This window comes from Dermacentor andersoni, chromosome 7 (assembly GCF_023375885.2).
Source record: "Dermacentor andersoni chromosome 7, qqDerAnde1_hic_scaffold, whole genome shotgun sequence".
Classification (NCBI taxonomy): domain Eukaryota; kingdom Metazoa; phylum Arthropoda; class Arachnida; order Ixodida; family Ixodidae; genus Dermacentor; species Dermacentor andersoni.
This window is the reverse complement of record NC_092820.1, coordinates 73,136,164-73,151,832: the sequence shown is the minus strand read 5'-3', so window position 1 is coordinate 73,151,832 and position 15,669 is coordinate 73,136,164. Positions and strand designations below refer to the sequence as shown.

The window sequence follows — 15,669 nt, the reverse complement described above, 5'->3', positions numbered from 1 at the left end:
AATGTTTTTATCCAACCTGCACATGTGCAGTATTACGAGTGCAATTCTGCAATGATTAGCATGAAAATGAATTCAAGGAGAGAAACCACTGTTATTCAGACTAATTCAAGACTGAACGATGATTGCAGCAAGAATGGTAAAGTCGCATGCTGCTTGTCATTCACTTCTGCTTGAAATGGCATCGAAGGCTGATGCAGACGATCTGAGTTTAAAATTCCACGCTCGTTTTAGTTAAGTGCGCTACTAAGAGTGGCTGCTACGCGGAAGCAAATGATGAAATGTAAAACTATACATTCTTAATTCTGCAGCAATCTCTTCCGTTAACCATTAACCTACACGCACATCCTACAACACTATCGTCACTCACGAAGAACACTACCACCGCCTGACGCGACAGGAAGCCGTAATATCGTGAAAACTCCAAAGAAACACCTATACACATTTGAGTATTTAGCACGCAATACACCCTGTGCTGCATTCCAGTAAATGCCCATACTGCCATCAATGCGCAATGGCGTACCACATGGTGCGGCCTTGCGCAAGCACAACACAGCTCACATCCACACACACCCCACCACACGGCAATGGGAGACAGCACTCTACAGCTCCGACTCGACGAATCAGATCAACCCGGTCAACCGATAGAGAACGGCAGGTATAATATCTCTGGACTCCTGGACTGAGGGCACCAGCCACTGCACAGCGGAAGAGTCACCTGCGCTCGCGTGCTCTTTTTCCATAGAATTTACTCTCTCACTCTTTCTCTCCACAATTGGTCCAGCATTGTTCTGGCCAACCTTCACCTGTTTGTCACGTGACGCCACGTATACCTCGATACCTTCCCATCTGATATGACGTGTGAACACTGATTATGCCGAATAAACCGCGTAAAAGAAAAATAATGAATTTGATTCGGTGCTTTCTAGCCACTAACCCTCTGCTATTGGTTAAAGGCTTTCCGGCTGTGCCCACTTCGAATGTCCGTCATGCGACGTCACAAAAGCGCGAAAACTCTCCTCGTCAAAGTTACCTGTATGCGTTAAAGAGGTTTTAATATGCCGAGAAAAACTGTATTTCTTTAGGAATAGCCGGATATTGTCCCGTTCCGAAAGGAATAGAAGATGGCTGCCCGCTGATCGCTCAGGCGCTGCCTTTTGGCACCTACCACAGAGCCTGGATTTATTTGCGCATAATAATTTTGCGTGGTGGTATAACGTTATCGAGCCTCTTCGGCACGTACACGACATCGTTCTTCCAACTCGTCTTTGCTGACGGTCCATTTTTGCGGCATTCTTAACCTTACGTTGCAAGCCGCCACGATTATAAACCAGCCACCGCAAGCTAAGTAAGGGGAAGCCTCCATATTCGTTCATCTATTTTCACTGCGCTGGCTCGGCCCCATCGAAACCCGCTCTACTTGAAGGTGGTCCTCGCCTCTTGTCAGCAATGAGATAAGAAAAACCGTTCAATGTAGGCAATTTTATTCGTGTTGAAAGCAAACAAAAGAGATCTTCTCTAAAGGAGGAAAGCGTTTGATAGATCTATTCGGACAGCGCTGCAACTTTCCGATACCTGCGTCGGAGATTGCGTAAATGTGACGTCCGGAGTTTAGAATAAGAGCAGATTCGAATAGCTTTACGTTATAGGGCCCCATGTGTATTCTGTTTTGCTGCTGGCGTAAATCTTGTGCAGTGGTGCAATCGGGAACACCTATAGGCACAAAGCATTGCGATTATATGTCAAGCACGACGAAACGTCGCTAGCAGCATCCGCTCACCTGGTATTACACAAACGGCATTGCGTGTATACCGTGATACCAGACGCGCTAAGATTCTGTATTAAGGCACATGTCTTTATTTGCTTTGGATGTTGGTAACTGCTGAACTCGCCTAGCGTAAAGCGTTAGCATTGACTAAAAAAAAGCATCAGTGAAAGCTGCTTGCATGAGAGTTGCGGGAGCACGAGTAGACAGCAGCAACCAGCCAATATGGTAGCTCAGCGATCTAGAGTAGGTGGAGGTAATCCACTTCTGAACCTACCACCGTTGAGCCCTAAATAGGCGTGCCTGCACGAAGGTGACAAAACTAGCGAAAGGAACGACAGCGTCTGAAATCGTAGCTGCGCGCATGCGCGGTACGTTCCGCAGTGTAACATCCGTCAGTTCTGATGAAACCCGTAATGCGGAGATTGTATCTTGAAGCGATTAGCCACGTAAGCGTCATTCAATTGCTTTAGCAACTACACTTACCTGTAGCTCAGCACCGTTTTATATATATTCCCCTGGATATAACTCAAGGCACAGTTAATAAAAATTAACAAAAGGACATCAAACGAATGCACGCAGCCCTGGGTGATGCAGGTATTGCTGCACTGTGTGCGGGCATTCCATTCGCACCACTTCCTATATCTGACAGCACGAGATCGAGGGTGTGTGTATAGCAGGACTTGTCCTTGGGCTAGAGCGACTAATTCGTAAAGTAATAACCGTAGCGCTTGCGAGGGGCACACAGGAAAGGTGGAGAGATGGACGTCGCTGCTAAACGGCTACAACGCTACGAACGCTAGTAGCGTTCGTCTTGTAAGCGGTACGGTTATTACATTAAGTAGATTTAGGATCATCCTGAATCACTGAAAGATGGAAGAGATTACTTCCAGTGTCTCAATTAAGTTGTCTACTGATTCGCTCTTACATTGCTATTGGCTAGCCTCATTGCAACGTCAATTCCTAAAGCTCCCGCCATTCCTAGACAGGCTTGCTTGTGAAGTGTCCTGGCAACTGCGTTCAGTTCCCTGAGCATGAATAATTTTAAAGTAACAGACGTTACGAGCTCTTAACCCGCTCGGATGCGAAGGGATCCACAGGGAGTGCCTGCTGTGATGCATTCAGTAAATAGAAATTCACGCCTCTACTATAAGTGGTTTTTACACGAGAAACGTTAGGTTACATCGTATGCGGCATATATTGTCTCTCTCTCTCTCTCTCTCTCTCTCTGAACGGGATATGTTTACGTGAGCACTGCACATCAAAGGGAATTCATCCGCTTAGAGCCATCAGGGAGTGTTTGCTTAAGCGTTCTGTGCTGCGTGTGTGTTTTAAAAGCGAAAGCGCATGTTTATATGCCACGGGCGCAGCGCGTGCACAAAGCAAGAGGCCCATCGATATTCGACTTCGTACCTGCGTTTCGAAGTCACAGTAGTTCTGCATTGGTCCGAGATAGAGCGGAGGAAGGTAGAACGAGTAGGCCAGCGTCCTCCAGTACGGCGGCCCGGCGTCGCTTTGCTTCGGGGCCAGCCTATGCGCGCGTACGTAGTCCAGGCTGAAGCTGAGGCCCCGCAGTAGGTTCCATTGGAAGCAAGCCATTGTCACCGCGTAACCCATGGCACCGTATCGGAAGTAAAGTTGCTGATGGTTAAAAGAAAAAGAAAATGAGCCCTAAGATAAAAATCTTTTGTAACTGGCGTAACGCGTAGCTACAATGTGTTCGTGCAACGAATTACTCAGATTTGAAAAAAAAAGGTAGAAAGACTTGGAGTATAAACTAGTACGTGTGTTCGTGCTCAAGAAGATAATATAAGTTCACGTATGTCGACGCAAGTGGACAATGAAATCATTTCCATCTCTGACTCGCGCCTCTCTATAGTAGTAAGAAAACATGGTCATTCATTAACAGTATTGGAGGCACTAATACACGCGCTAATATAATGAATTATTGTCTTTCCAGTTGATGTAGCGGCATACAGAATAACTATTCTCGTGTAATTAGAAACATAAACTTACAGGTAGGTTTGTGAAGTTTGCATTACAGCGCTAGTGAATCAGCATATCTGCTTTCAATTTCTGAGGAAGAGCTAGGATATATGATCTTCAGTTTAATATGTAATATGTCTCCGGAATTTACGGTGTTTCCATTAATGACTTGCGTATAACATACGAATACATTCGACAGCTTTTGATAGTACTACTCAATCGCATAATTTCAAGTGGTGAAATTCCTGTAAAACTGATGGCTGTAATAGTTATTCCTCTTCCCAAAAGCTGCGCGCGTAACAAGATTAAAAATTATCGTCCGGTTTCAGTTATGCTTTCTATTGCTCAAATGTTAGAAAAACATATATCGTTAATGATGACATGCTTTTTGGACACCCACAGCATGTTTTTATTCTAGTCAGCATGGTTTCCGGCCCCGGAAAGGCACTCAAACCCTTCTGGAAGATTTCTCTTATCAGTGAAATGTAGCTTCCGATAATAATGAAGTTCTTCGTGCGCTCCTCCTTGACTGTAGCACGGCTATTGACATAGTTCATCATGGTTTGTTGTTAAATAAGCTTTTCTTGTTAGGATTTTGGTGTGTTTTCTGGTCGTTGTTGGCAAATTCCCTTCCATACAGGCGCCAGCTCGCCTGAGTTGGGCAACCTTGTATCAAATTCTCGACTATTAGTGCTGGAGCTCTGCAGAGATCTATACTCAGTCCGTTGTTATTTAATATTTTTGTAAATGACTTTCATAGCATGATGCCCGTTTCTCTTTATCAATGCGCAGATGACACGGTGATATTAACTTCTGTCAAATGCTAGTGTGATGCGATCACTTCCTTGCAGCCTACTGCCACAAAAGCTGTGGTCTAGTTACGAAATATCCTGCTTAAGAAAAATATATCTAATACACAATTATTCTGCTTCGATAATCTTTTGACGAAGGTAGCCCTTGAGCACCCTTTTGTTTTGTACGGTTCAGATTTCTTACTCTGGTAGACCATTTCAGTACTCATCTGTCGTTAAGTATCGGGGTTTATATCTTGACAGCAACCTTTCTTGGAACACCCTACTTGCTAACGTTCGCGAAAAACTTCGCGACGTATCACGTCTGTACAATATAAGATATTACATGGCCTTATCGGCAAGGAAAATAATAACGCTTTGGGCTGCCGTCTGCTGCGATATGGAGTGACAATTTACGGGCACTTTGCTGTTCGCTGGTACAACAGAATAAATTTTACACTGCACTCCCTATCGAAGAAAGTATTTTATGATATGAGTGTGGAATGCTGACGCAGACCGTTTCAGAATACTTTCGGTGCCGAATTTTAATGATCTTTGGATGCAAATGGCTGTTTTGAAACACTTCTAGTCTAGTGAACTGTTAGTTCCGGACGTGTCTTCCCCCTGCTTAAGGCCCAATGACCGCTTTTAGAGTCCGCGTTGTTCCACAAGGTACGACACTTGAGTACGCGCTCATTATGTTCCAACTTACTTCAATAAATTGCACTCCAGCACCTTCTGTACGAAAACAAAACAAAAGCTAAAGAGACTGCTAAGGCGTATCTATTCGAAAAGGCGTATTTATTTCGTTTCTCACCGTTATTGCTTGTGTTTCCGCATGTACAATCCCTTCGTACCATGAGAACCTGGTCAGTGGTTGCTTATCTAGAATCGCATGGTTGTTTTGTTCCCAGACATTGCTTTGTGTTTGTGTTTCAGTATGCCCATTGAAAATTAATTTCATAGACACTGTAAAAATTTTAATAATTTTTTTCTTCTACGCTATGCGGGAGCTCGCTGCCTAATAGTATTCTGTTATTGTACCGTGTATGGTTTTGCAGCCTGCCAGGCTCTGCCGCTGAAGCCTTCAATAGCTTTGGCACGCCTGAAAGAACACGTACTAATTCTATTAGTGGCAATAAGAGTATTATTGTTATTATTGTTATTGTTATTACTATTGTTATTATTATTATTATTATTATTATTATTATTATTATTATTTGAATATGGAAACAAATGGCCAGGTAGAAATTCAATGCTATGGGAATAATCTCTATGAACGAGTTATTTCCTCGAGAATATTTGAGACATGAAACATATCACCGACAAACGTCAAAAAGAATAAAGATTCTGGAGTTGTTTATACTAAAACCACTGTTAAATTATGAGGCAGGCCCTAGTGGGGGACTCCGCATCAATGTTGACCACCGACAAGCGTTGTGGCCGCGTTTAGTCGGCGACTCCCAGAAAATTTCGCTCTCCCTTCCGAGCAGTCAATCCTCTGCCTATCAGCCCGCTCTACGTTCGAGACGCCTTCCCAGCTGACAGAAACCAAGATCTGGATTCATGCAAACGCATTTCTAATGCATTTTATAGTCGCAGCGCAGTTTCGACTGCAAGGCTCACTTTGTGACCACAGAAGGGTCTGACGTCGCACGTGAACAACTCGGACGGTTTTGCAAGTATGCGCGCGGGTGTGGGACACGTTGGCAGAACGCACGAAGCGAGGCGACTGTGTTGCAGGGGAGGAGGAACAGCGAGCAGCCTGGCACCTATAGCTGTCGTCTCACAATACCGGCGCACGCACAGGAGCCCCGCCACTGGCGTTGGAGACATCGCACCTCTTTCGTGCACAAAGTGAGACCGATGCGAAACAATCGCCGTCATTCGGCGGCCAGTGCAGTGCTAAGTAAGGTTAGCTTGGCGCTTACTGTTCGTTCCATTGCGACCATTACATACACGCAGCAGCTCGGAAGGAATGGCATAGTGTGCTGACAATGAGCATGCGCACCTCGTTTCAACCGGCAGTTACATGCAGAATGTTGGCCTGGCTCCACCGATTGAGCAGAGTGAACCTAGCGTTGGTGGTGCCATCCACTTCGCTCTGTGTGTGTTTTTTATTGTTTTTTGCAGTCAAACGTATTGGGCGCCTGTGAAGGCGCTCAAACCATCCACGCGTGGGCCGCGCGCGCGCATGCGCCGTTGATAGTGGGACAGCACGGCGGCAGCGGTGATGGTGGCCGTGTGTCGCGGCGAGGGATTAGCACTAGCGCGCTTTCAGCCGGCGAGTTAAAAATGCCGGAATATAGATCGGTGGCATTCGTTACGCCTGGATGTCTCACTGTGGTGCGCTAATCGGATGATGAAAGCTTCGGGTAACGGTCACCTATAAAACTTTACAGTCATTTATTATCCTTAGGGGATTTGAATGCGAAAGCATGGTGAGTGTCTCTAATAATTTGGTTACGTTCATGATACGTGGAGTCATACATTGTAACTCGGTTTTCACAACTATACCTAAATCCACCTTGCTCTAATTAAGACGTACCTTAATCCACCTAGAACAGATTTGTACCAATTGTAATCCACCTTAACCCTTCGTCCACCTCAATCCATTTTAATTCACCTTCATTCACTTCACCTTAATTTACTTGACTCCACCTTAAGTCACCTTAAGATAACTTGTTCGTACTTTAATTCTGTATTACAACTGATATCATACAAGACGCTGATGACGTCACTGGTGACGCTGATTTTGGCTATCACTCGTTGGTTTTCAACTTCATGGGGAATATAATTCTTTCGCATTAAAATTTGCAAGAGGGTTCATTTAGTGAAGACGACGTGAATAAACACTAGCGTCGTTTCTTTACCTCGAAGGTTTACCTCGAATATTTCGCTTCTTGAAACTGGTAATGGTCGTTCGTTATTTCTAGACAAAAAGGAAAAAAAATGAGCTAACTAAAATAGTGCACTACATAAATTACCCTATATCAGATAACGTATCTTTTTTTCTAGAAACACGTTATTGACTAATTTCAGCAAAATTTTAAGTCGAAATAATTAGATTTGAACGAGCAATGGGTCGCGTCGCCTTGAGGGTTCGTCGTTGTACTGAGATTTCCTCCTGCGAATGCGAAAGAATCATAATAACGCTACAAAGCCATGATTAATATTTTTCAACAACATGTTCTAAAAGCGTCAAATCAAGTGGAGTTGTCTTGAAATTAGATTTTTCCAGTTTTTAATATACGCATATACCGTATTCCCGATATTTCTAAAGAAGATAACTTTTTGTTTATAAACTCCTTCACTGTACTTGTTTCTTAAAACCGTCTGCACTAAAATCAGTAAGTTAGCGGCACAAGCAGCATTTTCATTGCCATCATGCTCTTTCAATAAACTTATCTATATTATAACTTCGAGGTCCCTGCGTAGCTGCCTCGTTAAACATTTTCCTGTGCCTAAATTATAATTCCTTGCCGATTTGGTATTTATGTCGTATTTCGGCGACATACAAATTAGGTATCGGTTTGGTAGAATTGCCTTTTGCCTGGATGTGCTTTCTAATGTGTGTAGTTCCAAAATGACGTTCACAACATTGCAAGTTCTTTTTAATGTGTGTAGTTCCAAATTCACGTTCAGAACATTGCAAGTTCTTTTCTGCCTATTTCTCGATCAAATATTTCTCTATGGTAGTGACAATGTGCTTTATATTGCTGCTTCTATTTATACCTTGTTTCCTGCGTCCGCTCTTTGAAAATTTATTACGCTATCAAATTTTTTTTAAGGTTCGACTGGCTCTTAGTGTTAGTTTTGACTATGTGACAGTTTGCATTTGCGTACATGTATACAAGGAACTGTATCTTTCTCCCTCTCCCTCTCATCTTTATATTTTGTCCTTTCCCGTGCCAGTCTAGTTTAGCCGACTAGATATCAGTAGTACTAAGGACAATTTATACTGGTAATACTGCTACCATTCTTACTTTTAATACCATTTCTACTATTACCTGCTACGCTACAAGTATTACTACTACTAGTTTCCTGATGAACGTCCCTCACTTTCTCTCGCGATATTCTCTCCTCACCTGCCAAAAGGAGTGAATTGCTTTCTCAAGCTGCCCTTTAGGTAGCTTTCGTTCTGAACATCGACCATAATGTATAACGCCGTTCTTATTATGCAATTTTCGTTATTATTTCTTTGCTCACCTGCGAGAAATCTAGGGGCACGGTAAATTTCAGCAGTAAGAGCAGCAGTCCAGCTCCATAGCAGAGTGCTGTTGAACGTAGCCTGGCTACGGCAAAGAACAGGGCATGTTGGCCCAGGAAGACCATCGCCACCTCAGCCCCTAGCAGCGAGGCCACAAATAGCGCCGAGTAGCCAGCGTAAAATACTGGCAGTATCTGCAAATTTGTGGACGGGAAAAAACACAGTGACACAGAGAAAAAAAAGTTGGATTCAAGCAAATTTCAGATGAAGGAACGCAGAGCCGTCGTCCTTGTGCCGGTCACGCGTGAAGGTAGCCACGTCTGGTCGAGCATGACATTGAGCTCCTGTCACACCTTCAGTGCTCCCGCGTTAAAGAAGTTACGAAACAAATTTCATCTACACTGTCTAAATAAACGCAACTATTTTATCATAGAATACGTAGAGCAAATATAGAAAGCACAACGGATGGCACGTATGTGCCGTGCTATTTGGCCAATTAACTCCTTTGAAACAATGCGTCGGTTTTCGCGATGAATGGCCTAGATAGAATAATATAAATTTTGTAGACAGCATTTGGGTATGTTGGCCGGAGCATGGGCTTTCCTGCGAGGTTTTAGCATAGTTGAGAAAGTTTGCCAATATGTGGACTCATGAGTCTCCTGAAACGTTACTGCCATAGTATATTGATTGCTTGTGACCTGTCTATGCCAGAAGTGGAAGATAACGTGAAGCTAGCGCAATCATTCCACTTGAGATTGCTTATCCCACTGGTATGCCCAGGCAGGCGGAAACCACACATGAGCCGGATAAAAACTAACTGCATCGCATCCTTTGTTTTCGATTCTCATCAGTGTGCTATGATTCATTCCCAGACCTTATAGTTCTGAGGGCTATAAGGCACGTTCAGCTTCCGGTTTTGCTTCAAAATGTTAAATCTTCATTTGAAGTGATTACGCATTAAAATCCCTCGGTTTTGTTTTTCGCTGTTCGCGTTTCTTTCACCCTTCGCCGTGTGCCTGATTCTTTATTGAAGCAATCAATGTTTGCCAAACAACGTGTCAATCAGCGCTGAGGAATTTTCACTGAGCAAGCAAAAGTGAACCAGAAAATGGCATCAGTGCTACTCTGCGGGTTCTACAAAACCATTTCACGACCACCGCGAAACACAGCGAAATGGAGGAGTCATTCCACGCTCCAGTTACTGAGGGATCAAAATACTGCTATGGAGGATAACGCTCGAGGATTTAACGACAAAGGTGACAGAATAGTCACCTCAGGGTATGAAGAAAATTCAAGCCACAAAAAATGGTTTTTTGTCCTCCTAAGGTAAGGTGAGATGTCTTTCCACACATCGAAGCAGTGTTTATTTGTCTGTCTGTCTGTCTGTCTGTCTGTCTGTCTGTCTGTCTGTCTGTCTGTCTGTCTGTCTGTCTGTCTGTCTGTCTGTCTGTCTGTCTGTCTGTCTGTCTGTCTGTCTGTCTGTCTTTCTGTCTGTATGTCTGTCTCTCTGTCTGTCTGTCTGTCTGTCTGTCTGTCTGTCTGTCTGTCTGTCTGTCTGTCTGTCTGTCTGTCTGTCTGTCTGTCTGTCTGTCTGTCTGTCTGTCTGTCTGTCTGTCTGTCTGTCTGTCTGTCTGTCTGTCTGTCTGTCCGTCCGTCCGTCCGTCCGTCCGTCCATCCGTCCGTCCGTCCGTCCGTCCGTCCGTCCGTCCGTCCGTCCGTCCACCCGTCCGTCCGTCGGTCTGTCTGTCTGTCTCCTTCCCTCTATCGAACATCCGCTTTTAATGCCGTCGTGCACGAACCGGCTGAACGGTCGGATCACACAAAGATTAGCGACTTTCTATTTCTCGGGTCGTGGAACTAGTTTTGGAACCTAGCGTACGCGACTACTATCTTTCCACGTACTGTACGGGGATCGTCAGATGGAGTGCACTATTCAGATCACGTAATACGAATACCACATGGGACGTGATTGTCCCACAAAGTGTGGAGCTTACCGATGGCGCAGCGTAAGCAGTCGCCCTAGCTAGGATAGGGTGCAGCAGAAGCCACTTCCAGGACGCTACGACGAACGAGAGCTCGACTTGCCATCCGAAGTTTGTCACGTCCTGCGTGCACCGGTGACGCCAATGTTCAAGTTCATCATTGCGTGCTAACGAACATTGAGTGTACTCGCTGAAAAAAAAATACGAGGAGCCGTTTGACATTCAGGCATTGTATGGTGCTGAACTACCGTTGATAATGGCTGCATATTTCTTAGAACTTTGCGATGGGGCAGCCGCAGTTGAATAAAGCGTTATCATCATTGTATGCACCAAAATTGTATCACCTAAGACACGAAACAAAATTTTTCGAATTTTCGAAACGTAGGCAATAACACTGACAAAAACTCACATGCACATACTAGTTATTTGTATAAGAAATAGGTGCTTAACCAACAGTTTAGTAAGGAAGATGCGCTAAACATATCTCTGCGCCGTATACAATCAACAATTCCACTGATCAGCAATCCCCGTCATAAACAACTAATTGATCCTGTAGTTAACTCTAGACCTTACTTCTAATACAGTTTAACATGGCAGATACTGCTCGTTGTAGCTTAGCGATGTTAAAGCGAGGGAATGGCGCTAAAACGAAGCAAACATTGCGGCTTCAAGCACAAACATTTCAAACAACGAACACTTTATTCCTCCGTGGGCATCTAGACACACACTTAACATGCGATAGATAAGTGTACTTTTGAAGTGTAACTGCAACTACATATTCGCACAGAGTCTGCCGTTCTGTTTCCAGTAGCGGACCATTAGGTGAGGGGCAAAGAAGGCACAACACTGTCTAGATGGTCTTTCTTGCTAGTCTTCTCTCTCGCTGGCCATCTCTAGCTGGTACCAATGGCAACTTCTGCTACCCCACAATGTAACTTATGACGAATTCCACAGGGCAACCGGGAGCATTCAAAAGCGTCCTCAAAGTGGTCCCGCAAGAGTAGCAGTGTTCCAACGGGCGAACGGGAGCAGGGAAGCTTTGATCCACTGGGATAGCAGGAGCAACCTTTGCAACATGACGCAGGCGTAACCTCTGGCGATCCCACGAACAGTCAAGAGCACTTCGACCTACTCCCTATAGAAAAGCGGAGTGTAAAGAAAGTCACGTTGTGCAAACGATGTATGCCTCTTTATTTTGGTTGTGTTTCCGTCGTTTTATTTCATTGTGCGGCAGCAATGGCGGCTCAGAAGCGAAGTTCTTGTGCTAATCACCGCGGATTTGGCGTCAAGTTACACACTTTCGCCCTCGCAGCTGCTCTCAAAGCACATGAAACGTTTCGATGGGGGAGCAAGCCGCCACACTCTGGCGGCGCTTCTACTGCACTGCTCCTTTCTGCTCTTTGCCTCCGCTCCTGTTCTGTCAACAAAGTGCGCCATTAGCTAGCACGCTAAACGACTTTGTACTTAACTCTCACTTTTCTGGTTGGCATTGAAAGCGTCGCCTGGTGTTCCGCTTAGGGAAACATACATTCTGAGTAGTACGACTACCCGTAATAGCCTTCACGTTTAAATATGGGTGCTGCAGTGTCGCAAAATTCAACACCCACTTTGTATTGTGCTGACAAACTCTTGAAACTTTTCACCTAAGTGAGACGCATGATGGGTGTACTTTTATTTCATTTGCAAGGACGCGTATGTAGCTGTTTACGTTCTTCTCCCATCCTAGAAATCGGTGCAATCTGGTTTCGCGGTAACACTCATGCAACCGTTCGTGTTTAGGCCCCCCGTTGTGCGGCAAAGCGAGTACGTGTCCGCTCGGCAAAATGCAGATATTTCCAGCAGGCGAATCACGTGGCCAACGCGACTGCGAATTACACCGCCTTCGGGATCAGCCCAGCTTTGATTGCGCAGAGAACAAATCGGGTCACTAATACACGTGCGAGCCGATTCGTTATATGTGGGCTGCATCCCGCTGAGCGATTCAGCGAGAAATCCAGCTCACACACTTTTCTCCCGTCAGTCTTCTATGCTGCCTTAACACCTATATGCCAAGACGATTTACAGTTTTCATAAGCTGACGATTCGTTTACGAGTGCTACACCTGTAGCCAAAACTCACATACCTCCATCGCTGCTCAGCGTAACAGCGCGGTTGTTGCCTAAATTTTCCTTGGCCCTTGTAACAGTCAAGCTCTAAGAAACTCAAAAGCAAGCGCGTATCTTTTTCACCTCCCGGTAGCCTACATTGCCATCTTTATTTTTTTTTCTGCGTCAATATCTTCAGTTTCCATTTGTCCCCATGGTCCCTATAGAGCTCCGGTAAGAGTTGCCGTTAGCGGCTGTTTGAACACATTTTTCTTGCACCTAAGAAGGGCTGTGTTGAATTGCTTTGTGAAGAGGTGGAGGTGAAAAGCAAAAGAAGACAGTGGTGACGGAGGAGGCTTGTTAAAGAGTTTCAGTGTGTCCAGTACTCCGGTAAACGCAAGCGGACTGGGCTATTCGCCAGGTGGGCGGAGGCGTACACTTCAGCTGTGCCAGCCCCCTCGCAGCGCAGAACTCAACCATCCAAACACAGAGCTAATATTGCTGTAACCAAGTCTAAAACATTTAAACATTTCAAAAGGAAACTCGTTCACGATTGAGCCACTGCCAAAAATTTGCGCCAGCGGTGAAATAGAATATCTCGCGTTGTCATAGGTCCGTTGCTTTCTTGCTAATCTCTTCGAGTACACAGCTATCGGAAATCATTACTCAACCAATGCTATTGTCTTCTCCGGAGTATTACATGGCTCCGTTCTCGGTCCCCTTCTCTTTTTCATCTTCATAAACGACCTTCCTAACGGCATTTCATCCTCTATCTGACTTTCTGCAGACGACTGCATAATTTACCGTCGCATTACAGACTAAACCGACCATGCAATGATTCAGAAAGTCTTACACCTAATAGAAACCTGGTGTTCCAATCCTTTATTTAAGCTTAACATCTCCAAAGGTAAAGTTATGCAGGTATCTCGTAAACACTGCAACAAAAGTCACCTGTACTGCTTTAAACTCGACAGCCCTATGCAGCACTGAGTGATATTGTTATCTCGGTATCACTATTAACAGCAAGTTGACCTGGTGTGGTCATATCCCAAAATTGGCTACCGACGCCATTAAATCACTTGTTTAGGTCAGACATACCCGTGCCCTGCGCGCCTTATTCACAAGAAAACTCGCTTATGAAACATTCATTCGAAGCAAACTTGAATACATTCATTCATCGCTTCTAGGTACAGCCGTGGAAAAAGTTTCAGTGCGATTAAATAATCCCTACGACTTGAACCACTGGTGTTCCGCCGTAAAATTACAAAGGCGTGCCTTTTGCTCCGACTATATTATAACTATATAACTATATGGAAAGCTTCTAATCGCTCCAACTCGTACATCTTGTTGCCTTTTTAACTCTTGCAGCATCCAGCGCTTGCGTGGTTCAAAATTTTCTTCTAATAAATCGTTTCTGCCTAGCGCCATCGTAGAGTGCAAGAATTTTCCAGATAGAGTTGTCAACGAACGTAACCCCGTTATCTTCAAACAGCTGCTTATTGATCACCTCAAACCCTAACTTTATAATGAGGTTACTGTGTTTTCGTTCTTTTGCTATGGCCATTTTACATTGTTACTGTTCTGCTGATTTGCTTGTGCATTGTATTAAGTGTACCTCTTAGCATTTATTTTGTATTCTCATGCAAATCCACAGGCTGAGTGTTGCAGGAAGTTGTAACAATATCCTTGTTTCCATTCTTATCTTCTGTAACCCTCCTGATGTAGTTTATGTAGTGCCCGACAGGGGTCCTTAAGGTAAAATAACTGACGATGATGATGATTATGATGATGAGCATTATGAATAAGAAGAAAGCCTAGTGAAACATACCTGCTTCCTCCGAAATCCATACGCACTAGGTCTGAAGGCGCCCCGCATCTTTTGAGGAAGTAGGCGGTCTAGTGGACAAAGAAAATAAATCACAGTTCTTTTGAAGTGTGTGGCTTCAAATGTTTTAGCCCCAATTTTTCTTTGAAACTGCGCTTTGTATGTCAAAGAGGTAACACCAAGAAGAGTTGTGTTAATAATAGAGTGTTCGTTTGGGTTGGTAGGTTTATAACTGCGTGAAAATGAACAGAGAAATGATAAGAATGACACTGACGGCGCACAGCAGAAGCTGCTTCGGCGCCTTTGCGCTCTTCGTCAAAGCGTAGATAACTATGGAGTTTTAGCATTATACAAGTTTGCCCACCGATGACACTTGTTGTGGTCTATCAACATCTCGAAATGGTTGAGTGTGCGCGACGTGTGCTCGTGTGTGATAAGTCAGTGCAGATAAAGAAAGATAAGAAAGCTTGAGGAAAACTTATTTACCATGGCTATCCAAGTACATGAATTGTCGAAGCGTGTCATGTATGCTGTGTGTACTGCAGCCTGGACTCCTTTCTAGCGCGTCCCTCTGGTGACGCATTGCTAACTAGCGGCACCGACGCAAAGTCCACGCATACACAGGGGCCCGTGCTACAGTAACCCACGTTGGTATCAAATAGATTCATGAAAGAGCACTAAATACCCAATGGCACATATACCCGCATAACGGTCGACATTTACGGAATGATCTACCATAGGGATCGGCTTATGTTTTTGGTTGACTAGTTGTATAGACAGAAGCAAGGCAAACTGGTCTCCCACTACCACGGATGCGACTAGCATTGAAAAAGAATTTATACCACAAGATACGGGAACTTACGTAAGCAATGCCGGACTTGGAAGGCGTGCACTTATTCAGTACTTTTCAAACCCAGCTGAAGCCAATTTCATGGATCGTCGACATCTCCTATTCCCTTGGCCGAAACATTTATTTCACACCCGCGAAATTCAAGTAAATTTCTACCCATTGCATTGTAACATACTTGC

At 44.5% G+C, this 15,669-nt stretch overlaps 1 protein-coding gene and 1 long non-coding RNA gene across 5 annotated transcripts in view; one reads left to right on the top strand and one right to left on the bottom strand.

The window, feature by feature from the left end:
• Positions 1-15,669, bottom strand: part of LOC126534312 (protein-cysteine N-palmitoyltransferase HHAT-like) — a 44,729-nt gene that overhangs the window by 19,850 nt on the left and 9,210 nt on the right. The window contains exons 3-6 of one of the 2 annotated variants that reach the window (XM_055072805.2): positions 14,644-14,711; positions 10,744-10,854; positions 8,749-8,943; positions 3,176-3,403 (exon numbers count right to left, since the gene is read on the bottom strand). In XM_055072805.2, coding sequence (XP_054928780.1) covers positions 3,176-3,403; positions 8,749-8,943; positions 10,744-10,854; positions 14,644-14,711 — 602 coding nt within the window. The remainder of the gene's footprint in view (positions 1-3,175; positions 3,404-8,748; positions 8,944-10,743; positions 10,855-14,643; positions 14,712-15,669) is intronic. The other variant, XM_055072806.2, reaches the window with a different exon arrangement.
• LOC129385743 (uncharacterized) overlaps positions 1-15,669 on the top strand; it is a 141,999-nt gene that overhangs the window by 120,041 nt on the left and 6,289 nt on the right. The gene's annotated exons all lie outside the window — the stretch shown is intronic.